Source organism: Anastrepha obliqua, chromosome 3 (genome assembly GCF_027943255.1).
Source record: "Anastrepha obliqua isolate idAnaObli1 chromosome 3, idAnaObli1_1.0, whole genome shotgun sequence".
Lineage (NCBI taxonomy): Eukaryota > Metazoa > Arthropoda > Insecta > Diptera > Tephritidae > Anastrepha > Anastrepha obliqua.
In genome coordinates, this window is record NC_072894.1 from 74,639,510 (window position 1) to 74,664,389 (window position 24,880).

The 24,880-nt window shown below is 37.8% G+C and overlaps 1 protein-coding gene across 1 annotated transcript in view; it reads right to left on the reverse strand.

The window, feature by feature from the left end:
• LOC129242997 (uncharacterized) overlaps window positions 1–24,880 on the reverse strand; it is a 153,585-nt gene that overhangs the window by 62,352 nt on the left and 66,353 nt on the right. Inside the window, exons 2-3 of the mRNA XM_054880001.1 lie at window positions 22,304–22,557; window positions 3,496–3,644 (exon numbers count right to left, since the gene is read on the reverse strand). Of these exons, the coding sequence (XP_054735976.1) occupies window positions 3,496–3,644; window positions 22,304–22,529 (375 nt within the window). The 5' untranslated portion in view covers window positions 22,530–22,557. The remainder of the gene's footprint in view (window positions 1–3,495; window positions 3,645–22,303; window positions 22,558–24,880) is intronic.

Here is a 24,880-nt window from a genome sequence, read left to right on the forward strand (position 1 = left end):
GGTTTCATTTTATCGTCAGTACTACATACAGGGTACATACGGTATTTGAAAGCATGCTTATATGGATGTGGCTATAACTTCACGAAACTTTTATTTTTCTTTTTGCTCTTTTTGAGATAAGACATGAACGACTATCGGACAGTTATCGTTGCTATTTGTACAAATCACGCCGATCTATAAATCTATAATTTTCTTAAGTGCGGCCATTCATTCGTTCATAAAATTTGCCGTGAATTGGAAGCAGCAGACGGCGGCGACAGACTCCCTGTTTCAAGAATCAAAAACAAAACAAACGAGGAAAGTTCTGACACTTTCGGATCTGTACAATTTATCCAATAAGCGCAAGCGATCATTGACGAAGACATTTCAAAATTAATGAGGACCCTTTGGAGGGAGTTTAATATTTCTTAGGATCTTATCCGTCGAGTTGTCCATGAAGATCTCCGGAACAAATCCTACATTATGCGCAAGAGACAGTTTATGTCGAAGCAAACACGACAATGGCACATTATCCGATCAAAACGACTTCTAAACAAAATTAAACACCCTAAAGTGGCTCAGAAGTTATGATTTTCTTCTGACTAAAAAATAGACGAAACACCAACCGCAGAAATGACCAGAATGATAGATGGCTTTGTACCAATCCTACAGAGATTCCTGTTGTCATGCACATGAAGTTTCCAGCCGCTATTATGGTTTTAGGTGCTGTGAACCACAAAAGAATAGTATTACCACGAGATTAATATCTTGTTAATATCAATATCTTCTTAACACCATTTATTCTCACCACATTTTCTTCTGAAGACTGCTATTAATACCGCTTTCGTCAATAAGAATAAGGAGCAACACATGGTTGTTCAGCTGAATTCTGTATGAAATACCACGAAAAATTTAGTTTTGATTACAACAAATACCTTAAATTTTTTAAATAAAAAAAATCGTTGCAGTCAATGAACTAAAAAAATAAATTCAAAAGTTTTTCTGCAAAATAAAAATAAAAAAATGTCCTCGTATTCCAAACGCACGTAATCCACGGAAACAGCTTTACACGAGGTCGTAAGGACTGTGGAAAAATCTCTAGAAGGTAAACAATTCATTTTGGCGGCCTTCAAAAATATAGTCACTTGTCACTGCGTTCTATAGATTAGAGGTGGAAAGACCTATTTGTCTCTGGATCTCGCGCCTGCTTGGCTGCAGGGAAGTTTATGCGGTCGCAAGGGGGGCGAAAGTCACACTAAAGATCACAGGGGGACACCGCAGGGTGGTGTCGTTTCACCTCTACTTTGGCTAGCTGCTATTAATGAAGTTCTGATAATGCTAAATAATGGTGGGGTTAAGGTAGGGTTAAAGTAAGTAAAAAGTTTACAATATTTCTCAAAAACATGTGCTAAATTTGGTCCGGTCGAAACTGTATATACCTGAACACATTTAAATAAAATTTCATTTTGGCTGGCCGTCCATTTTTCTATTTAAACAGATTCACAGACAATGCGAGTAGGCGATAATCCAACCTTAACATATATAGAGTGGGCGTGGTTTGTTATACAAACTCAATAATATTTATGCCATGTCGAGTCTAAATGAGATGGAGGCAATACGTGTATAAAGTTTGAGCGAGTTTTAATAAGCCATTAAGGAAATAAATGCGGTTACACAAAAATAGGCGTGGCATTGATCATTGTTTTTAATTTTACTCCCGTCTCATTTTTTTAGTTCAAAATGAAGAATATAAGAGAAGAGGTATTCCTGACAAATTATTTCACTTATAAGGGAGAGCTACAGTGACGCAAGTTGCTACGTCCTTCATAAAGGAAAACTGCCGGAACCTTTGCGCACACTAAGTGATGTACAACAAGGCTTCCTTCTGTCACCAATTATCTTTCTTCTTGTCATCGAAGACGGAGCTGGTACAATTCATAACCATACTTAACAGTCAATAGACAGCATAGGGTGCACAATAGATCAATATGGTCGCAGTGCTAGAGGCCCATACCTTAACCCTTTACTACCATTAAGCATTATGATATCATAAAATGAATGCCAGTTAACACTTGCATGTTGGTCATTTAAATTTGCTATGAAATGTGTAATTGGCGTGTAGCTCTATTTGGCCGAGCTCTTCCTGGCGAGCGTTTTGATATTGACTCACAAATGTAGGAACCTACAGCTTTATGCTGCCTCGGAACGGCAGATTGTTTTTTATGACGAGTTTTTTCATGGCAAAAATATAAACCCATTAAACAACTAATTGCCATTTCGATGTCATAGCAGAAGATTGTGTGAGTTTTGGAACTTTCCTGCCAATAGAGTGGTATCCACTTTCTTTTTAATGCTGGTACTCCATACAGACTCTGCCCATCTAACTTCTGTTGAGTGACTTCTCTATAAACTCTCTATTATTCTGTACGTGTGAAGCCTTGCAACGTCAGTTCGGTGCTTCACTAACAGTTTCGACTCTATCTTTGGTAATCATCCAATCTAAAGCAGGATGCTATATATGTATATGAAGGTTTATCTGAAGGGTTATCTTCTCTCTATTATCATATTGCGGTTGGAATAGATTCGTGTATTAAGATCATTAATTAGTAACATTTTGCTAAACTTTCAGAAACCTCATTTTCTGGTATAAAATAAAGTCTACCGAGAACTATTTATAAATGTTATCTAAACTGACCCTGTATTATTGAAGGGGCTAGATTGAACTGTGTAAGATGCCAGAGTCAAAATGGTAGACCAACTATCTGAAAAAAATTCGAGGCAATCGGAAATACTTCTACCTATAAAATACTCATTCAAAATCAAGCAGATGCAAGGTTCCACTTTCAAGGATTAAGAGAACCTCCTGCTCCAACTACATGTTGCTTCTTGGGCCAACATTCCGTTGTAATTCAAGGCAGACATATCAAATTCTCTATCCAAATCAGCTATTGTTGGAAAAAGAGCGGTAACTCTGCTAAACGCGCCTGATAGTGGCGACCAAATAATTTAATTATTCCGCTTCATTATTTTCCTCTCTAAGCCCGACAATGGAAAGAAAAGTGCTATACGTTGAGGGCAACTGATCACCCTAATATACATACATTAAATTTCATACTCTTCCCCTAAAATGTGCTTTTTCCAACATTTTTTAAATAAATTTAATCTGGTATTACTAGTCCCCAGCACAATGTAAGGCACTTGCATCAGTCTCAGCGTATTGACATATCCCCATAAATTACGTAATCTTCCAATGCTCAATTCTCCTAATGCTCAGCTGCTTTGAGTGGCAGAGAGTAACGCAAGCATTTTACGCAATCGAGAGCGTTTGTCAATGCATTTCACTTTTGAAAATGCTGATGAAGATGTAGCTGCACTAAGTGAATTCGATTTGAGAATTACATGCAGATTTACTTACATATGCAATTCACATCTTACAGCAATTCCCATTCCACAACTTTGCGCAAAATGCCACACAAACATTTTTTTTACAAATTGACACAAAAAATTCCAGCTTACCTCGAATATCACCAATTGGGTGGGACTCAGTAAAATGTTGGGATCCAGAAAGAAGCGTGGATTGATTGCGCGGCCAGTGCTATTGTTAGCTGTAAAATTAGAACGTTGCATAGCCTTAGACAGTTCATAGCGAATAAAAGCGGTGCGATCTGCAAAGATGTGAAATTATATTTGAAATAAAATAGGGAATAAAATTATTGTGAGTATTGTTATGCTCATATATGTGTGCTCTCATACACTAGTGTATATATATATATAGACCATATTATGTAAATTTTTTTATAAAGCTTTGATATTTGTATAACAAAAAAATTATTTTTGTTCTCAAAATATTATTTAAAGTTTAACAAATATTCTGTATCTTGCAGAGATCATTAATATTTGAAATGAGCTGATACCCGGCCCGTAGATAAGCGAAATAAAAGCCGACCGATTCCCAAAGGTTAAGCTACAAAACCAACCTCTCAAAAGATTGCTTGTGGGGAAGGGATTAATTCAGCACTGATTTTAATGATTTTATCTTAGCGCAAAAGAAGCCAAATTAGATTTCCCCTCCTTTATTAGGTGTTTGGCCGAGTTTCTCCTTTGGTGGCCTGCGTTTTGATGCTGTTCCCCAAATGGAGGGGCTTACAGTTTTAAGCCGACTCCGAACGGCAGATGGTTTTTTATGGCAGAAATACATTGGGCGGTTTACCACTGCCTGCCGAGGGGCGACCGCTGTTTGAAAAAACACGGAGATTCGAACCTGCGCACTTTCGAACGGCAGTCACACATCAACCCATTAGGCCACGGCGGACTAACTATTATATATATATATAACTGGCGCGTACACCCTTTCTGGTTGTTTGGCAGAGCTCCTCCTCCTATTTGTGGCGTGCGTCTTGATGTTGTTTCACAAATGGAGGGACATTCAGTTTTAAGCCAACTCCGAACGGCAGATATTTTTATGAGGAGCTTTTTCATGATAGAAATACACTCGGAGGTTTGTCATTGCCTGCCGAGGGGCGACCGCTATTAGAAAAAACTTTTCCTGCATTTTGGTCTTTCACTGAGACTCGAACCAACGTTCTTTCTCTGAAATCCGAATGGTAGTCACGCACCAACCCATTCGGCTACGGCGGCCGCCGTCAAATACGTACTAATAATAATAATTGGCGCTTACACTCTTCGTTTGGTGCTTGCGACCTATAGCTTTATGGCACCTCCGAACGGCAAATAGTTTTTTATGAGGGGCTTTTTCAAGGCAAAAATACGTTCCATTGCATGTGAAGGGGCGACCGCTATTAAAAAAACATGTTTTGATATTTCGTGTTTCTTGTACGAAACTTCTAACCAAGGCACAATGGAATGGCATTTAGGTATTAACCCATTCGGTTACGGCTAAAGTACTGTACTACCAGTAACCGGTACAACGCTTGATCTCCAACCGGATAAGACGCTGATGCCCATGCCTATAGCCACTTGTAAATTACTTATAGACAGGGAAACCATCAAAAAGGTAAATACGAGCTGGAAAAACCTCACAACTTGCGAACTAAGCAGACAGACATGGCCGAATTGGAACAGTGGTCAATCGAAAATCTTGTTAAGATTTAACAGAGAAGCTATAAGAAAAATGATAGGGGTATTAACTGGTCATTGTTTAATAGGCAGCTAGGCTAGAAGGTTAGGACTCTCGTACTTCGATTTTTGTAGAAGCTGTCTTAATACAGAAGAAGAGGAAACAGTCAGACATCTTTTACGTGAGTATGAAAGCTTAGCTATGAGGAGGCTGCGCACTCTTGATACCGATGTAGCGCGTATAGCGCATCTAAAACTAACGAAGCTCTGCTCTTTTATGAAAGCTAGCGTATGATATGAAAAAGAACACGTAGGGTAAAGATAAGCTCCAATGGTATCACAATTGACCTGCGAAAGGTCTAAGTGTGTCGCTACGACAACCGCCTAACCTACCTACTTACCTACCTACTGCTGAACAAAACTCTTTTCATTCCAAAGTATTATCTTTAAATTATTTTTGGTTTCATCAAATTCAGTGATAAGAAGAATTATATCTGAGTTCATGCTGGACATGTAGGATAATTTAATTTTATATACATATATATATAATTGGCACGTACACGCTTTTTGGGTGTTTGGTCGAGCTCTTCCTCGTATTTGTGGTGTGCGCCTTGATGTTGTTCCACAAATGGAGTGACCTACAGTTTCAAACCGACTCCGAACGGCAGATATTTTTATGAGGAGCTTTTTCATGACAGAAATACACTCGGAGGTTTGCCATTGCCTGCCGAGGGGCGACCGCTATTAGAAAAATGTTTTTCTTAATTTTGGTGTTTTCACCGAGATTCGAACCGACGTTCCTCTGTGAATACCAAATGGTAGTCGCACACCAACGCATTCGGCTACGGCAGCCGCCCGGATAATTTTAGGATATATTAATTTTATATAATTTATTGTTAGATGTACCATATAATTTTGCATCCGCCGTTGCTTGGTTGATAGCTGCAGTGGTAAGCGCTAGTCGACTGGACATTTTTAATTTGTGAATATAAACCCAATAGCACACGAGTGAATTTCTGTTTCTTCATAAATTGATTCTCAGACACCTTTTCGCCAAATTTTCTTCATTTGCGAGAATTTTTTATTTTCTGCTTCTACAATATTCAACCCTATACTATCACATTCAAAGAGAACTGCGGCTGAGATTTGTCGAATGTTTTTACCTACGGTGAGACCGAGTGAAATCATCACAAAAACCAATAGGTTAGATAAGGTTATGGTGGTAGTCGGTTTGTATGCTCAACTCACTTACACTTTACAGGTCCGTTGTGGTACCATTGCGCTGCACGGGAAACTCATTTACTCCTTCGTGGAACCATTTTGTGGCTCTTATGAAGCGTATAATTGATCCTATCCCCACGCCAGACAGCTCTGTAAGAGAATCGGAAAAGTATTTACCTAGACAACCTGCTCTGATTTTAGCTAGGGCAGGACAATTGCAAAGGAAATGCTCAACTGTTTCTTTCTCTTCCTCATCTCTACTACTTCTGCAATATTCATGGAAAAAACTTCTAGTCTCAAGGAATGCCTGCCAAATAGCGAATGACCGGTTATACAAGCCACGGCCTTCGAGATATCATCTCTTGAGAGGCTAAACAATACCTTTGTCGTTTTCTTGTTTATTTGCGGCCATAATAGCCTACCAAAAACCAGTAACGAATTTAGTTTGAAGTGTTTGACTCCAGCCCTGAAGGAAAAACGGTCGCAGTACTAAGAAAGATGCGACAAAGTTATCCACCACAATACGAATAAAACGCTCATTCCCATCCGATCCTTATTCTTTCTAATCATGATTTATAATAAAACCAAAATCATAAAATAATTTAACGAAGCTGGCAACTTTATACTAGGAGCCTCAGGTGGAGTCCCTAATAAGATAAGTTTAGAAATGAAAATATTATAGTGTACCTATATAAATAATATAAAATTTTGTCAAAATATTTATACCTGTTTCGGGGAAAATAACAGGTATTCACTGCGCATCTATGCTCAAAATGATGAATGAAAAGCATCCTACGAAAATACGCAACTTGGTCGTATAAGCGATAAGAATCCTTTCAATCATTTCAGTCTGGAAGGTGGTCCGGAGGTGTAAGACAACAAAAAACATTCAGAAGAATTTGCTTTGAAAAAATATCTGCAAAGAGCATTGCCGCCACAAAATCAAAAAATAATTCACTCAGATTACATTCAAGATGCACAATGCATTAGTGCACAAACAACATCTGGAAATCTCCTTCACGACAAGTAAATAACAGTAAAATGAACATTGAAAGTGTTTTGCCATTTTCTCAATGCTTTGGGTATAAAATACTGATTGTGTGATATTCACTAAAGTACCCTTCAAAGCTCCACATTTCACAGTTACTACAAATGGTTTGTATTTTTGTATTTACTAGCGCTTCAATGTCACTGTTTACTCCAATAAATGACAAACATCTATTGCACCATTTAAACATACACACACATAAAGAAACTCAAATTGAAATGCTGTTTAAGTGCATAGACTTTTATGGATTCTGTGCCTTATTTTGCCATCAAGTGTTTATGAGTTAGAAATTGATTGGCATTAGATACCTGCTAGCAAAGGATTTTATGTTGCATGTTATTAAGCAACCAGGTGCATAATTATGATGCTTACAATAATTGATTGATGGCTTTAGATTATCTGTTGCAGGCATAAAAGCTATCTAAAGGATATGGTGAATAAGCACAGCCAGACTACCGTAAAACTTCAATAATAAATATTTAGGAAATAAAGGATAGGAAGTTTGCTCGAGAGCGAAAGTTTGAACACCAGTATTTGATCCCATTTTGAACAGAGTACGAAAAAGAAGATTATTAAAATGCAACTGATTTATATATATACTAGCCAACCCGGCCCGCTTCGCTGGGCAAAGACACGGCGGGTCCACGTTTTGGCATATATTTCGAGACCCTAGTCATCAATAGGTATGAAAATTACCCCGTATTAAAGCACTTATCAACAGCTTTCATTTGATACCCATATTGTACATATACAACCAAAGGTTACCCGAGTCCACGTTTTGACCTATATCTCGAGACCCCAGTCACGGAGCGGCATGAAAAATACTCTGTACTAAAGCATTCACCAACAGCTTCAATTTGATATTCATATTGTACAAACACATTCTATGGTCCACGTTTTGGTCTCTATCTCGAGACCCTAGTCACGGAGCGGCATGAAAAATACTCTGAACTACAGCATTCACCAACAGCTTCCATTTGATACCCATATTGTATATACACATCCGAAGGTTACCCGGGTCCACGTTTTGACCTATAGCTCGAGACCCTTTTTTTTAATAAGAAGTATCCTATTTTACTTCTAACACCTCCAAAAACATGTGTACAAAGTTTCATAATAATCGGTTAAGTAGTTTTGGCGTGAAAGCGTAACAAACAAACTTACATTCACATTTATAATATTAGTAGGGATTAGGGTGGTCCAAAAAAAATTTGTATGCTGCCGCCCCCCAAAATAGTAAAGAATGAAAAATAAAAAGACCCGTTTTTTTTTTTTTTAATCAGACCATATTTAATGGTGCCGCCGGGGCTTTGAAATATCCCATGTATTTTGCATGGGAAAAAAATACTTTTTCGTAGATTTCATGTAAAAACCTGGAAAATGAATATATTTTAACCGGATAACTCAGTTTCTCTTCATAATTGGTCAGGGAATAACAACCAATTATGAAATAATTAATTTTAATTTTTTTCATAAAAGTAATATAAAATATTGTTTTTCGATTTTTTCTTAGATTTTCGTTTTATGGGGGCTTTTTGGGGTTCTATAAAAAATAGTTAATACAAAAAAATTAATTATTTCATAATTGGTTGTTATTCCCTGACCAATTATGAAGAGAAACTGAGGTATCCGGTTAAAATATATTCATTTTCCAGGTTTTTACATGAAATCTACGAAAAAGTATTTTTTTCCCATGCAAAATACATGGGATATTTCAAAGCCTCAGCGGCACCATTAAATATGGTCTGATTAAAAAAAAAAAAAATACGGGTATTTTTATTTTTCATTCTTTACCATTATGGGGGGCAGCAGCATAAAAATTTTAATATAAATTATTTCCCATGCATTTTTGGACCACCCTAATATATATATATATATAATTGGCGCGTACACCCTTTTTGGGTGTTTGGCCGAGCTTCTCCTCCTATTTTTTGTGTGCGTCTTGATGTTGTTCCACAAATGGAGGGGCCTACAGTTTCAAGCCGACTCCGAACGGCAGATATTTTTATGAGGAGCTTTTTCATGAGGAGCTTTTTTTTCGGAGCTTTTTTTCCGAAATACACTCGGAGGTTTGCCATTGCCTGCCGAGGGGCGACCGCTATTAGATAAATGTTTTTCTTAATTTTGGTGAATTCCGAATGGTAGTAATGCACCAACCCATCCGGCTACTGCGGCCACTGATTTAAGTTACATAAATGTGAACGACCTAACTAACCAACACCGGCTCGGATCAGAATTCCATTGTCCACGATTGAGCCAAAATACCTGCAAGTCACATTCGGTCAGCTTGCGATTCGTTTCTGGACCGTCTCGAGGCCATGGTCAAGATAAATGGTGGCCATATCGAGAAAAAGTAAAGTGTTTCTTAGTTTTGTGTTATTTTCACACATTTTTTACTTTGAACTGAATAAAAATAATGTTCCAAACTAAATGTAGGGCCTTTTTAATTGATTATACTTCGAATGCCGGACCCTGGACTTCTAAGCACCTCTTTATTTATTATGTACAGATAATGAAAACAAACAAGTAAAGCAAAAGCAAACATAATTCACATCTTTTGGCCATCCTTCTTCTATGATATTTCCAAACAGTCGTGGCGTTTTCGTCTAAAAGATATTCGAACTTGTTGTTGTTGTAATATCAGCTCGAGCTCTTTCTAGCTGGCTCTGATTTATTAGTATTTTTGGTGAAATCACAACTGCAGCTCTACACGACTACATAGTTTTTTTTATGCAAATACAACTTTATTCTGAAAAAGTAGTTACAAGTGAATCATTGAAAGTATTGCCCATCGCTGGCAACTACTTTTTCCCATCTTTCTGGTAGATCTCCTATACCGTCGCGGTAAAACTATTCATCTTTTGAGGCTATCCACGGATCAAGCCATTTTTTGATGTCTTCATATGAATGGAACTGCTGGTCAGCTAGACCATGTGTCATCGATCGGAACAGGTGATAATCGAACGACGCAATGTCTGGAGAATATGGCGGGTGCGGTAGGATTTCCCATTTCAGTGTTTCCAGGTAGGTTTTAACGGGCTTGGAAACGTGAGGCCGAGCGTGCAATCGCTTGGAAATGGATTGCCGGGTAACTTCTAATACTGAAGCAAGCTTCTCTTCCTCCTTCCGCGTCTTGAAAGGTTTTTGGCCTTCCTTCATGTGGACGATCGACAACATTAAAATCACCGACTTTGAAGCGATAGAACCAATCTCTGCACTTTGTTTCACTTAAAGCAGCATCTCCATAAAGTTTTTCTAGCTCTCGATGCGCTTCAGCTGCCGTTTTTTTCGAATGAAAGAGGAAAATCAACACCTCCCGCAAATGACGATTATTCGACACTAATGTGTCGAAGCAGTTTGTTTACCATATCGCACCCTAAATACAAAAGGGTCACGACTCAAAATGTCCCTTCTGCTCAAATATGAACGAGACGTTATCAGTAAAAGCGTCCGCGGATGACATATGGCAAAAATAAATTTTTTATTAGATGGTAGGACTGTTATAAGCTTACATGGCAAATTTCAGCGTGATATGTCACATAGTTTGTTTTCTGTGCTACTGTAAACAAGTCAAGCTCGAGTGTGGAAAATTTTGAGTTGTGACCCTTTTGTATTTAGGGTGCGATATGTCTAAGCTTGGTTTATGACGTTTAGGTTATGTTAGAATCGACTAGCACACACTGCTGGTGACGTGTATTGACGAACAGCGGGAACTTAGTTGCGCACTTAATATATTAAACAAGGAAAATAATTACTCTAGAGGATTTGAATCAAGCGATCTTGCAATTCACAACACAGATGCGTTCCGTTCTAACCATCTGCGTGGAAAAGTTCGGTGTAAATTCCTACTACCGGCAGTTGAAAAATAAACCGGGCACCGCTAAGCTGGCACCAGATTTGTTGCCTTTGGTCCAAAAGAATGTCATTGAAAAGATCAGCCATTGTGCCCTACAGACATCGCCTGTTACTCTGGTTCAACGGCTAGCTTGTGAACTCGTAGTTACTAAGAGTTGTTTGCTGCTTTTGGTCCACACGATTATCTCTTTAAATATTTTATATTATTTTTAAAAGCCTGTATAAAACTATTTTAATGACTGCAAAAACGTGCTGATATATATAGCAATTTGCTAGTGTAATGATGCCAAGAGTAAACTTGACTAAAAATATAAATTTTTGAGGACGAAGCGAAGAAACAAACAAAAACTTTCCACTTCTTTAGTTTGCTGTAGCTGTTGTTGTTGTTGACAAAACAAGTGAAAACAGCAATAAACATGCGTGGCAAAAATAATAGTTGCACTTTGCCACACTTGGCTCACATGATAACAACAACGTGACGAAGGCAACGACAACGACACAAGTGACAGGCGACAAATGACAAATGACACTGTAACTGTAACAACTAAACTACACAAAAGTTGTTTTCTGGCTGTTCGCATGTTTGTGGGTGTTGGTACATAACCAAGCGAATATTTGCACAACCACATACGCAAATGTACTTATACTTGCGCATACATACGTACATATCTGCTTATGGAAGTAAGTCAATGTGTGGGGCGTGTCACTTTGCTGACGGCAGTGACATAAAATTTGAAGATATGCTGCCGCTGCTGCAGCAAAGTATTGCACTTGAACATTACAACGACAACAAACATATGTATGTATGTATGTTCGAGTGCAAGTGAATTGAGATGGGAAGAGTTTTATCGAAAGGAGCACGCGCTTTCTTCAGTAGCAAAAGTTAACGAGTACGGCAAGGAAAATGACTGCGTTAGCATGCGTATGTGTGGTGAGTCATCAAGACAAGAACGAAAGTGTTGGCAAGCGCAAAATGTATTTTTGTCGCTGAAGTGATTGAGTCAAAATGTGCTCAAGCGCTTAGTTTATGGCGTGAGAAGAACACATCGTTGGTGCGCTATTGATGCCGCCATTGACGCAGCAGCGACACGCAGTGTCATCTGAAGTGTGCCAGCTATAACGGTTTGATGTAACAATTTTGTTTCTACTAATGACTTTAACATAAATGTGAAAATTATTCAGAAAATCGACATGCATAATTTCAGGCGCACAAGACGTTCTGATGCGTCGACAAATTTTCAAAAGAAAAAAACAAAGAGGAAACTTAAATGATTTAAAACCGTGCAAGAAGAAGCGAAATGGTTTCACTACTTAGGTAAACTACAAAGTTTTAGCAATGCATTTGCAACATAAACGAAATTGAATTAATTAAGTATGTATATGTAATTCAGAAAAATAATGACTACGATTGTTAAGGTATTCGTAATGAATAAGTAACTAAATTTTAGCCGTAGTCGAATGGGTTGGTGAGTAACTACCACGTACGTGGGTAGGTAGGTACGAATTTCGGTGAAAGAAAAAGTTTTTTCTAATAACGGTCGCCCCTCGGCAGGCAATGGCAAACCTTCGAGTGTATTTCTGCCATGAAAAAGCTCCTCATAAAAATATCTACCGCTCGGAGCCGGCTTGAAACTGTAGGTCCCTCCATTTGTAGAACAACATCAAGACGCACACCACAAATACGAGGAGGAACTCGGCCGAACACCCAAAAAAGGGTGTACGCGCCAATTAAATATATATTGGGTTGGCAACTAAGTAATTGCGGATTTTCTTTAGAAAATCAAAGACAATTTTTTCATGGAACTAAAAAACTGTATTCTGTAATGTATTGCCCATTTTCATCAATGACCTTTTGCCATCTTTAGGCAGCATCATAATTCCACGTTCATAAAACTTCTGGTATTTATTAGCAAAAAACTGAATCACGTACGATTTGAAATCATTATCATTATTGAAATATTGAAAATGCAAGGCCAGGACTATATGGTGGATTTGGCAAAACATCCCAACCAAGCTCCAATAATTTTTGCCGAGTGGCTAAAATATGTGTAGCCCGCCTTGCATTGTCATGATGGACTACAATACCTTTCAGATTTGCACTGCGTTACAAAAACGAACTTTTTTTCTGTCCTATGAACCAAATATACTTTTTCGGAAAGGCGAAACGTGTATCGGCGATTTTCATGTACACGTCAGATTTTTTTTTATGCATAAAATATAGAGCTCGTAGTCCGCCTGTGTGAAAAACTTTGGATCAATTTTTAACCCTTTTTCCGTAATCCAATCGCGCTGAATTTCTGTCGTGGAAATGTTTTCATTATGTAAAATAAAAAAAAAAATTTTTATCAATTCTCAGATTTTCTTGAATTTTTTTTTTCTAAAAAAAAAATGTTTTCTAAATTTTCGGCATAACTTGAAGGGACTCCAAATTTTTAAACAACTTATTAACCTTTAATTTATTGTTTCATACAACACACTCTGTGCCGTTTGTGTGTTTGTTACAGTTCCGGAAGTTCCGATCATCTGACAGTTGCGCTACTAGGAGACTTATACTTTGACAATTGTTTTAAGTTCTGTTGCGCGAAAACGTCTATCTGTATATTTCATCTTACGAAAAATGCAGTGCCCGACTCGAAATAACTTTTGTTACGTTTGTGGCTTATTCGCACCAAGTAAAAATTAAAAAAATATTACGAAAACAGTGGTTAATTCGTTTCAGAAAATATTCAAGACTGCTTATGTTCCTTACTTGTGGTATACTCCGGAAGTCGTGTGCGACTATTGCTATAGAAATTTATGCAAGTTTACTGATGGAAGGTCAACAATAATGTACTCTGTACCAACAATTTGGCTACCACGTACAGAGCACTGCAGTAACTGTGCTACTTTTGCGTAACTTTTACTCAAACTAAAGGGTCCCAATACTTTCGCCGCAACAAAATTCGCTACGCTAATGTAAAATCGGTTATTCCAGCTGTTCTGTACTCACCAGAAGAACGTATAGCGGCTTCAATGGAGATTTTTGATGATGTTCCCGAATTAAGGGATGGAGAACCAACAGTAGCACCAACAATGCTATCAACATTTCGTGCATCGAATGCGAGATGCGGAAAACCAGAAGTATCGGAATTTGTACCAACACCCAGTGAACTTGGGACTGCAGTGCCGCATTTAGTAACGCAAGCCGACTTCAATGACCTTGTACGAGAAGGAAATTTGTCAAAGAGAACAGTCGAACACTTTGCATCACGCTTTAAGCAGTGGAATATAGTGGCGGCTGATTTTAAAATAACAGCCGCTCGTGATCGACGTAGCAGTATTCCATAAAATAAAAGGCCTAAGTTTCTTTAAAAGCATTAAAAATTTTTAATGTAACAATTTTTAATTTTAATATTATACAATAAAATTAATAAAAAAATTCGGGGTTTTATATCTCTATTGTAATGCGGAGTGAAATACCTTTCTTTTGATACCCACATCGGCATATCTCATGCAATTTTTTCTTTTTAATTTCGAACAGGTGGCAACCATGTGAAACATTGTCAGGGGCAACACCTAGGTGAAAAGTCTAGAAATGTGATACACTATCTGTGTGCCGAATTTTATTCAAATCCGTTAAGCTAATCGTGAGATCGTGTGGCTATACAGATATGCATACAAGAATTGCTCGTTTAAAGTTATAAAATACAAAAAAAAAGGATTGCGACGTGTACATGAAAATCGCCGATACATGTGTATTTTTATTTTTTATCCCCTTTCCGAAAAAGTATATTTGGTTCATAGGCCAGAATGTGTGTAACGCGGTGTTATTGCTTTGATTAAGGCGTCATCAACTTCAACTGGACGACCAGAGCATTTTTCATCTTTGAGTGAAAAATCACCAGAACGAAATTTGGCAAACCAATTTTAACACTGCGGTTCTTTTTAGGTTTCGTCACCGTAAACAGCACATAACTTTTTATGACCTTGCGATGCCAAAAGAAAACTACGCAACCGATCAAAAAAAATCAAAATCAAAAACTTTTTTTACTGATTGACAGCTGAATTGCCAACTATCAAATAACAAAATGTGTTTTACATTTGTACTGCGTCTGCAAACCTAATAATACAACTGAAGCCATATGTGAGTTAAATCCGCAATTACTTAGTTGCCAAACCAAAATAACTAAATTTTAGTGGAATTCCCTTCTACATGGAATTATTTTCTAGAATTCTTTTCTATCTCGTCAAGTGCTTTGTCTCGTTGTTCTTTACTTCCTTACGACTATCTAAACATATATACATATATCGGGTGTCTATTTAGCTGTATGAGAACCATCGATATCGATTGACAGCTGATAATGGCAAACTGTATTGAAAAAGACGCCGAAATGTCCATTCGTCGCTGTTCTCAACATGTTGATCTTTGTCCTTCGACTACGTAGAAATTTTTGCGTAAGAATCTTGGCTGGCGTACCTATAAAGCACAGCTCATGCAAGAATTGAAGATTATTAGAAACAGCAGTCGAAAATGCAGTGGGCTTATCAATTGGACCATGACGCGGCGGGCGTATACCGGATATGCTATTTAAAAAATAAATGCCATGAAATTATTTACCAAATTATAGTAACATAATTCATTACAACAATATTTCTATTCTGTCTTATGATTTTAAATTTAAAGCTCTTAAAAAGCACCCGATATATATACAAATTTTTGAACATCATTTGGTTATTATTAGCGCCTTCCAGTCGCCACTTCTCTGTACGTTTGACGAAAAATTTAAATGTAAAAGCAGCAACAAAGTTATCAGGGAAATTTCGCTGCTAGCGAGAATTGTTATACATCATAACTACAGCTATGCATCATAGGTATAGGATTATTCAATAGGTGCCCTTCAACTTTTTTCCGATAGGGAGGGCGAACGACGCAATATTTTTTATTTTTCGCTTGTCATTTGTGAACTTCATTAGTATACATTTCATCATGGAACGCTACACACTTGAGCAACGATTGCAAATCGTGTAAATTTTGTATGAAAATAATCGTTCTGTTGCTGCTACTTTAAGAGCATTACGGCCATTTTACGGTCCATTTAACAAGCCGTCCCGTTTTGGGGTTATGTGAAATCATTGGTCTACAGTAACAAACCGGCGACGATTTGTGAGCTCAGAGCCAATATTGAAAGCGAAATTGCTGGAATTTCGGTCGATTTATGCAAAAGAGTGGTCGAAAATTAGGTTCAACGATTGGACTTCGTAAAACGTGCACGCGGTGGTCATGCAAAAGAAATCGAATTTCATACTTAAATGTATATGTTCAAACTCGATAATAAAAAAAAAATTAGTTAAAAAAGTCAAACCGTTTGTGTTTTATTCAAAAAAGTTCAAAAGTTGAAGCGCTCTTACTGAAAAACCCTATACAACTAACTTTTCAATGCCGCCAAATCTCTTTTCTGATATTACGAAATAGTCGAAGAGTAAGAATAATAATAGAAAAGAGACGCAGAGATTTGTAATCAACTTTTAAGAAACCAATATTTCTATTTATTCTTCATCTGTAGTACTAATTTTAAGATATAGTCAGCCTTCTGGGGTTGGATCTACGCATTTCGCCCCGAGTAAGTTTACTTTATGCAGAAGTAAGGCGTAAAGTGATTTTCTAACTCTCCACTCTCTACAGTATTAAAATTACTTCCACCTACAGGCACTGGAGTTATGCGTTTTTTTTCCTTTGAGCAAGCGTGCACTTATTTGACTGCACATAATCGAAATTAAATTTAATTTAATTAAATGTATTGTATTTAGTTTCTCCAACATGAAAAAAATTATGCAAAAAACAGAAGCACTAGCGAGGGAGAAATTAATAGCACCTGCCTGATTGCCCGCCCTGCGATGAGGAAATGCCATAAGGCAGTAATTAAATGTTTTAATTATCTTTATTTGAATGCGCGTCAATAATATAAATTAGCTTTCTTTATATGTAAATATACAATCCGGTTCACTTGGTTAGAGGCAATAATTTGTATGGAATGAAATGGTTATTAAAGCAGTGGATCTGGGAATACAAGGGATTCCAATAATGCAAGTGAAGACTTTTCTTTGGTCCAAAATAAGAATGCATAAAAATAGTATTCTATCCAACGGTATTTCGCAGCATTAAAACTTTTCCAGTTGCAATATTGCGCTTCATTTATTGGTCTATTCATTTATTGGTCTATCTATTGGTCGCTTCATTGTGTTTGGTCTAACACTTCCTAATTCTAATGAAATAAGAGGGCAAAAAGGTTTAACACGTCGCGAAAGCCAAATCGATATTTTAGTCCTCAGAGGGACTTTAAAATCGCCAAATTATCAAAAAGATTGCTAGATGTCCAAACACTATGAATCTTTACGTGAAACAAGGTATCTCCTATGGTAACAACTACACAGGCAGAACTGCAATGACTTTGATACCGAAGGAAACCCGCACAATCCTCAACATTGCATCGAAGTCCGTCCTTTGAGCAGTAAAAATTAAAAAAGAAATGGCAAATATGGCAGCCATCAAGTCCAGTGTTCGAAGGACTATTCTAAAAGCGCCACATCTGAAGCATAAATAATTCAAGAAACAAAACACTTACGAATAATTTTCGCAAAGAACTCCGCCTCGATTTTGCAAGGGACCATATGGATTGAAGTTCCGTTACAAATAACGGCCCCAATTACTATTTCCATGACTTAAGAAAGAAGCAAAGGTGCTTGAGTCGGCATAAATGTGGTGTTATGGTATAGAGAGCAACATCGTACTATGGAGCGTTCCAATTGAAAATTGTAGACTACAAAATGACGAAAAACAACTGTAAAGCTCTGTTGGAATCATCTTTTCTCGCGATCCATGAAATATTTCGCCCTATTAACTGGATATTTCAGCTGAATAATTCACCTTCAAATGTGGTCAAAACTTTGATTGCAATCCGAAGCGTTGGAACTTGGGCACCGTATACCTCAGATCTGAATATTATTGAAAATCTATGGAGATAGCTTGCTCCTAAGGTTTATTAAGTTCGATTAGGTTAGCCAGGTTGGAATTGGGCCATGTATAGACCTTTTGGTCCCTAGCGATACCAGATGGATATTGACTTCTATGAATACTGAAAGAAGACATTACGTAGGATGTCAACGCTTTTGGCGAATCTAAGCAGAGCTGGGAGGTCCACTTTTGGGATGCCCTCTAGACCCTCAAACAGTGGGGCTCCCAGCCATTTTAAACGTGTTTTTAATAATGCCAGACAAATGCACAAAATGTGTTTTAAAGTTTCTTCAACATCCTCTCTACATTTCCCGCATTTGTCCGTGTTAGCAATCCCTCTCTTGTACGCATATGCAGCCAATAGATTATGACCTGTCAGCATACCTATGAGCGTTCTGCAGTCAGTTTTTTGTCGTTACATGTACACATAAATTTTGCTGTTTTGCATGCGGTCAGATTAGTCCACTTAGCTTCCACTAGTTTTTTCATGTAGTCATCCATTTCGTTGTATATTGTATTTAGCGGTTTTCGTATGTCATTCTCTTATTCACATGGTAGTCTAAAAACACTTTTTGCTATTTTTCCAAGGAATTCAAAAAATTTATAAAAATCTATAAACTTGTTATTTCATTATTATTAACATTTTCAATAGCGCAAACATTCCCTTTATACATATAAGGAATACGATTTCTTTCATGTAAATATCTTGGCTGGCATCGCAGTAGCAAAACCTGTTAACCCAGTATTCCAATACCTTTGTGACGGTTTTTGGCTATAAATCAAATATGGCTTGCTCGATATTTCCCACATGCTTATACTTATTATTCTAACTCAATTTTTTCATAAAAATGGCAACTTCAGAATTAGCTTAACAGAACCACTAAAAACTTAATATAATTGCTGAAACTTAATCTAATTTAAAAAAAAAACAATATGTTTATGAAGAAATAATAGCAGAATTTTAAGATAATAGTACAGATGTCAGGACTTAGTTTGAAATGACAAAATCCAATGCCAATTTGTAGCACCTTGGATTAGATTCCAATTTTATTAGGCAATGAATTCCACAACTGTAGACTTAAAATAAGGTACAATAAATTGCATGCACGAAATGATTACGTAAACACTAAATTAGGGAAAACATAATTCGGGCACCAGGTGTACGTTAATTTAAGCATAAATACAACTAAACGCGGCCAAAGAAATTAGATAAACTGCAGTCCATAATTTGAGTCGAAAGCTGAGACGTTTAAAGTCCCGGCGTGGAACTTCCCAAAGCTAGGCAACACGGTACTACTTTTCAAAGATCATGCAAGGTACCTCGGAGTAATACTGGACAACAAATTGCTGTGCAAGTACAATGTTGAGCAAAGGGTGAAAAAGACCAGTAATGCGCTGTACGCATGTAAAAGAATGCTGGGCGTTGTTTAGGGTATATCGCCCTCACTGATGCATTGGTGCTACACGGCAGTAGTTAGACCGATATTGCTATATGGGGCCTTAATATGGTGGACTGCAGGACAAAGCTGCACTTTGCTCTTGAAATGTATGCATCTGTGTTTCAAGCCGAGGTGTATGCAGTTCAAGAAGCAATGAACTTTGTTGTGGAAAACCGATGGAGAGGCAGATCTATATGTGCCTGGAGCAACAGCCAAGCTGCGCTCATGGGGGTACACCACATCAGGGGTAGTCGAGTCCTCAAAATCCGGGCTGAACTGTCTGAAAGCTGCACTTGCTAGTTGTCCCGAAAACAAAAAACTAAAATATGATGGACTGCGACAAGAAAACTGACATACTTAATGCCACTGGAAAGGATTCAGCGACTCGATGCTCTGTGCATACAGGAGCGATGAAAACCACTCCAACGGCGGCACTGCAAATGATACTCAGCATGCCACCTATTCACCTTTTAGCGGAAAATCTTGCAGTGACATCTGCGGGGGGTTAGTGGCTGCTGGAATATTCACTTGTAGCACTTCGGACATAGCTTAATAGGAAAGAGGAGTTCAGGTTGCACAGACTACATGACTCCGTACTTCAATTGGGAGAGAAGGTTTCATACTACACCTGAAGAGAAGGGACTTTTTACATCTACAAAGATGGATCTAAAACTTTGGACAGAGTGGGAGAGGGCGTTTATTGCTCAAAACGCGATATTAGGCAGCCTATCAAGCTGCCAAACCAGAGCAGTATTTTCCAAGCGGAAGTTTTTGTTGTGAGGAAAGCCGCGGAGCTAGCCTACACAAGGACAAGAAAGAACTCAATAATTAATATATACGTGGACAGTCAAGCAGCAATAAAAGCAATAACCTCATATTGTATTAAGTCCAAAAATGTTCAACGCAGCAGGGAGGCTACAGAAGGCAGCATAGCTATTGGGTACCTGGTCACAAAGGCATTATGGGAAACGAAATAGTAGTAAATGAGATTGCAAAAAGTGGTGTTAGATTATCATTTGAACAAGAGAACGACATACCAAAACCCCTTAATACTATATACAACGAAATGGATGACTACATGAAACAACTAGTGGAAGCTAGGTGGACTAATCTGACCACATGCAAAACAGCAAAAGTTATGTGTAGATGTAACGACAAAAAACTGACTGCAGAACGATCATAGGTATGCTGACAGGTTATAATCTATTGGCTGCATATGCGTACAAGATAGGAATTGCTAACACGGACAAGTGCAGGAAATGTAGAGAGGATGTTGAAGAAACTTTAGAACACATTCTGTGCATTTGTCTGGCATTATTAAAACCGCGTTTAAAATACCTCGGAGCCCCAGTGTTTGAAGGTCTGGAAGACGTCCCAAAAGCGAATCTCCCAGCTCTACTTAGATTCCCCAAAAGCGCTGACATCCTACGTCATGTCTACTTTCAGCATTCATAGAGGTCGGTCTCCATCTGGTATCGCTATGGACCAAAAGGTCTATGCTTGGCTTAATGCCAACCAGGCTAACCTAACTTGAGACGTTTAAGGTATAGGTACATAGAAGACAACGCTGTTGATTAATAGTTGGTATTTGTCTGGCGATTCTTTGCCCAGTAAACTCTTTTTCGGCTCTTAGTACGAAATAGTAGGCACTAATAGTATTTTAAAGAGCTTAAGTTTAATGACTTAGGGATGCTAATAAACAGTTTTCGAAAGCTGTCTCAATACAAAATGTACTTATAACTTACTTACTAATCCGTTAACATGGTCCTTACCGACAAGGGTTTTAACAACTTTCTCAAATCTTGAAGAAGCATCAACTAGTTTGTAGGCAAAATGTCATGTGCCTATATTTTGGATCCACTAAGGTCAAGCTTATGATCGCATTAATGGATTGCTTGCACAACATTGGCGGTTCATGGCAACCCACAAACAATTCCGGATGGCAACGCCGAAACGGCTAATAACACGATTACCGAACTTGGCGCGCAAATGATCCATTATACCAGAAGCTCTATGGCATCGTACCCCTCTTGCTGAAATCAAGAATATTTCATGTTCATGTCGACGTTTATAATGCATCTGTAGTCCTCAGCGTTGACCGAAATTGCATTCCCAACAGCATTTGCAAAGAAAACTGGGCTAATGAAGGCACCAAACTGGCACTCTCTGAGGACGCATTAGCCACTCGACGATCACATACGGATTTCCCAATCCTCAGATTGGGCAGTTTTGCCTATTAATATAGCTTCCGAGAGAAAAATGTGCATCGTAAGAAAATATAATTTCGACTTTTTTCAATAAACGCACTCTTTGGTATGCAGGCCTTGACTTTGGAGATAAGTTTGCAGAACTGACCAACGATATTCAACAGTAAATCAATTAATTTCGTTTTGCGGGGATACGTCACTGACTCTCTATTAAATTTTCCTTTGTGAAAGAAATGTCACTGCCAAAATAGCATATAATTGAACAAAAAATACTACATGAACTACCCTGTATATGCATGATTTTCAGTTGCCAATAAAACGTTCATTACACACACCACCTACTGCTACTAATATCCAACCTCCCAACCATCCCTCCTATGCTCTACAATTCTACATAAAATTCCATAAATATTTAATTGCAATAAATCATTTCTAAATCACTTAATTGGATTACCCCAGCGTCACCAAATCAACGATGTAAGCTTACCTGCCATGGGTACCATATCAATTACTGCTTGTCCTCGCAGCAAAACATCACCCCGCACACTGCGTTGGTCTGCCGGTAAATTGTTTTTCGGATTCACGGCATTAGCTAAGTCCTCTGTCAATGGTATGTTTGCCGCTTTCATTGGCGACGCAGTAAATAAGAGCACAGCGATTGCAAATAAATGCCACAAGGACAATGCAGATGGAGTGAGGGCCTTGTTGAACATTTTGGTTGTATGTACTAAGTAGTACAAGCTGTAAAAGTAATGTGAAATTTTTTCAAGGGGATCAATACAAAATAAGCTGAATTTTTATGTCCAAGCAAATAATAACAATGAAATGTAATTTTTTGTGATATAAAAAAGAAGTATTGTACAATGAGCGATTGATTGATTTGTTAATTTTTGAAATTTACTGACCGATATTAAGCGCTCAATAAATTTAAAATGTTTTTTGTTATTTATTTATTTTTTTTTATTCACTTTATTTTAATGAGATTGTAACGGGTGATTTTTTAGCTATTATCTTTTTAAACAGTTGGTTTGAACAGCTGACGCACGTTTCGTGTTTTGTTTCACAGTCAAACATCTTCAGTTTGGTCTATAATTTAACCATGAATCGTCTTACAAACGAACAACGCTTGCAAATCATGGATTTTTATTATAAAAATGCGTGTTCTGTTAAGAAAGTTTATCGCGCGCTTCTTCCATTTTATGGTCAGTTTAATCGACCCACTGAAGTGGCTATTCGAGCTATTGTGACTAAATTTAGAACCAAATTTACATTATTGGACATCAAACCACCAACACGCTTACGTAGAGTGCGAACTGAAGAAAATATCGCAGCTGTATCGGCCAGTGTTCATGATGACCATCAATTATCGATTCGTAGCCGTTCGCAGCAATTGGGCCTCTCATAATGGTATCAAAACGGCCCTTTAGTGCTACCTACGCTGCCAGCTCACTTAGTTACAACTACGAGAAATACACAGGGTTACTCAATTTTAAATTCCGCAAATAATTAAAAAAATCGTAATATTTGAATACTGCTGAAATTTGTAAAGCAAATTAATTTTTCGACTAAGCCAATAAAAGTGAAGTTCAATAAAATTCGAATGACCTCTTAGCGTTTTTTTGTAGAGACTCCAATTCTAAAGAGCTAATTTTCGATAACTTTTCAGCCCATTCGAATGCCTTTTCAAACATTTCAGTTTGTTGAAATAAAAAAAATTTAGACGAATTTAAATCACACGATCAAGTTATGCATCCTTCAAATTATTTTTTGGATTTCGTCACATTAAGTGGCCCGACCCCGTGCTACTGAAGCATTAATATCTTCAATTCCACGACAAAGGTAGTACAGAAACACTTTCAGCTTCAAAATAATGACTATGAAAACCTCGCTGAGTGGCCGGAGTCACTGTCTTTTGTATATAATTGTTGTTAAAAAACGAAACAAAAACACATCTACAACAACGTAAAATCACGCCATTCCCTAGCACTTCTGAGATGTACATACATATGTATGTGTAATTACCTTCACGTTTGCCTTATCCTTGACGCTTGCATCAGTTTCTGTAGCAGCTTTCAAATAAAGCTAATACAAAACGTCATTGTTGTGCTGTCGGCAATCACTGGCTGACAACTGCAACTTCCTTTACTTTCGAGTTGCAAGCAAAAGGAGCTGTCGGAAGCTAAACGTAAACTTCGTGAATTTTCATACTAAATGCTTGTTTGTGTGTGTGAAATAAAGGCAAAAGCTTCTTAAGCAAGCAGCGGCAAGGAGACGCCAAGTCAATTGAATTTCTTTTGTTATGGCAATTGAAAGGAGCTAACTCCTGTTTGTTGCCTGTGTTGTAGATATACAAGGTGAAGTCCAAAATAAACAAGACTGAGCTAAAATAGAAACGACAGAAGTTTTGTTGTGATAACTACGAGTTTATTGATTCAAAATAGTCCCCTCTGTCCTTGATACACTGTTTTGCGCGATCTAAAAGCTTTTCGAAAGAATGTTTCAGGTCATTGACAGGAATGTCCTTCAGTATGTCGGTACAAGCCCTTTGGATGACCTCTACAGACGCCAAATGTTTTCCTTTCATAGCCAAATGCAGTTTTCCGAATAAGTAGAAGTCACAGGGAGCCATATAAGGCAAATACGGTGAGTGATTGATGGTTAAAATGCCATTTCTGGTCAAAAAATTAGTCACAAGAGTGGATCGATGAGATGGTGCATTATCATGCAATAAGCGCCAGCTTCCTCCTACGCGGTATTTAGGGCGAATACCACAAATACAATGCAACAAACGCTGCAAAATGCCAATATAGAAAATTGCATTGACGGTTTGGCCCGTTGGCAAGAACTCCTCGTGGGCAATTCTCTTAGAATCGTAAAATCAAATGATCATCGACGTGTTTTTTTTGGGTGGTGGCTCGTCTGGGGTCTTCCATTCGGCACTTTCACGCTTATTTTCAGGTTCATGTTGAAAACACCACGTTTCATCTCTAGTTACAAAGTTGTAAATTAAGTTCGCGTCTATTCTCGTCTCTTTAATGAGGCCTTTTGAATGTTGAATTCTGAG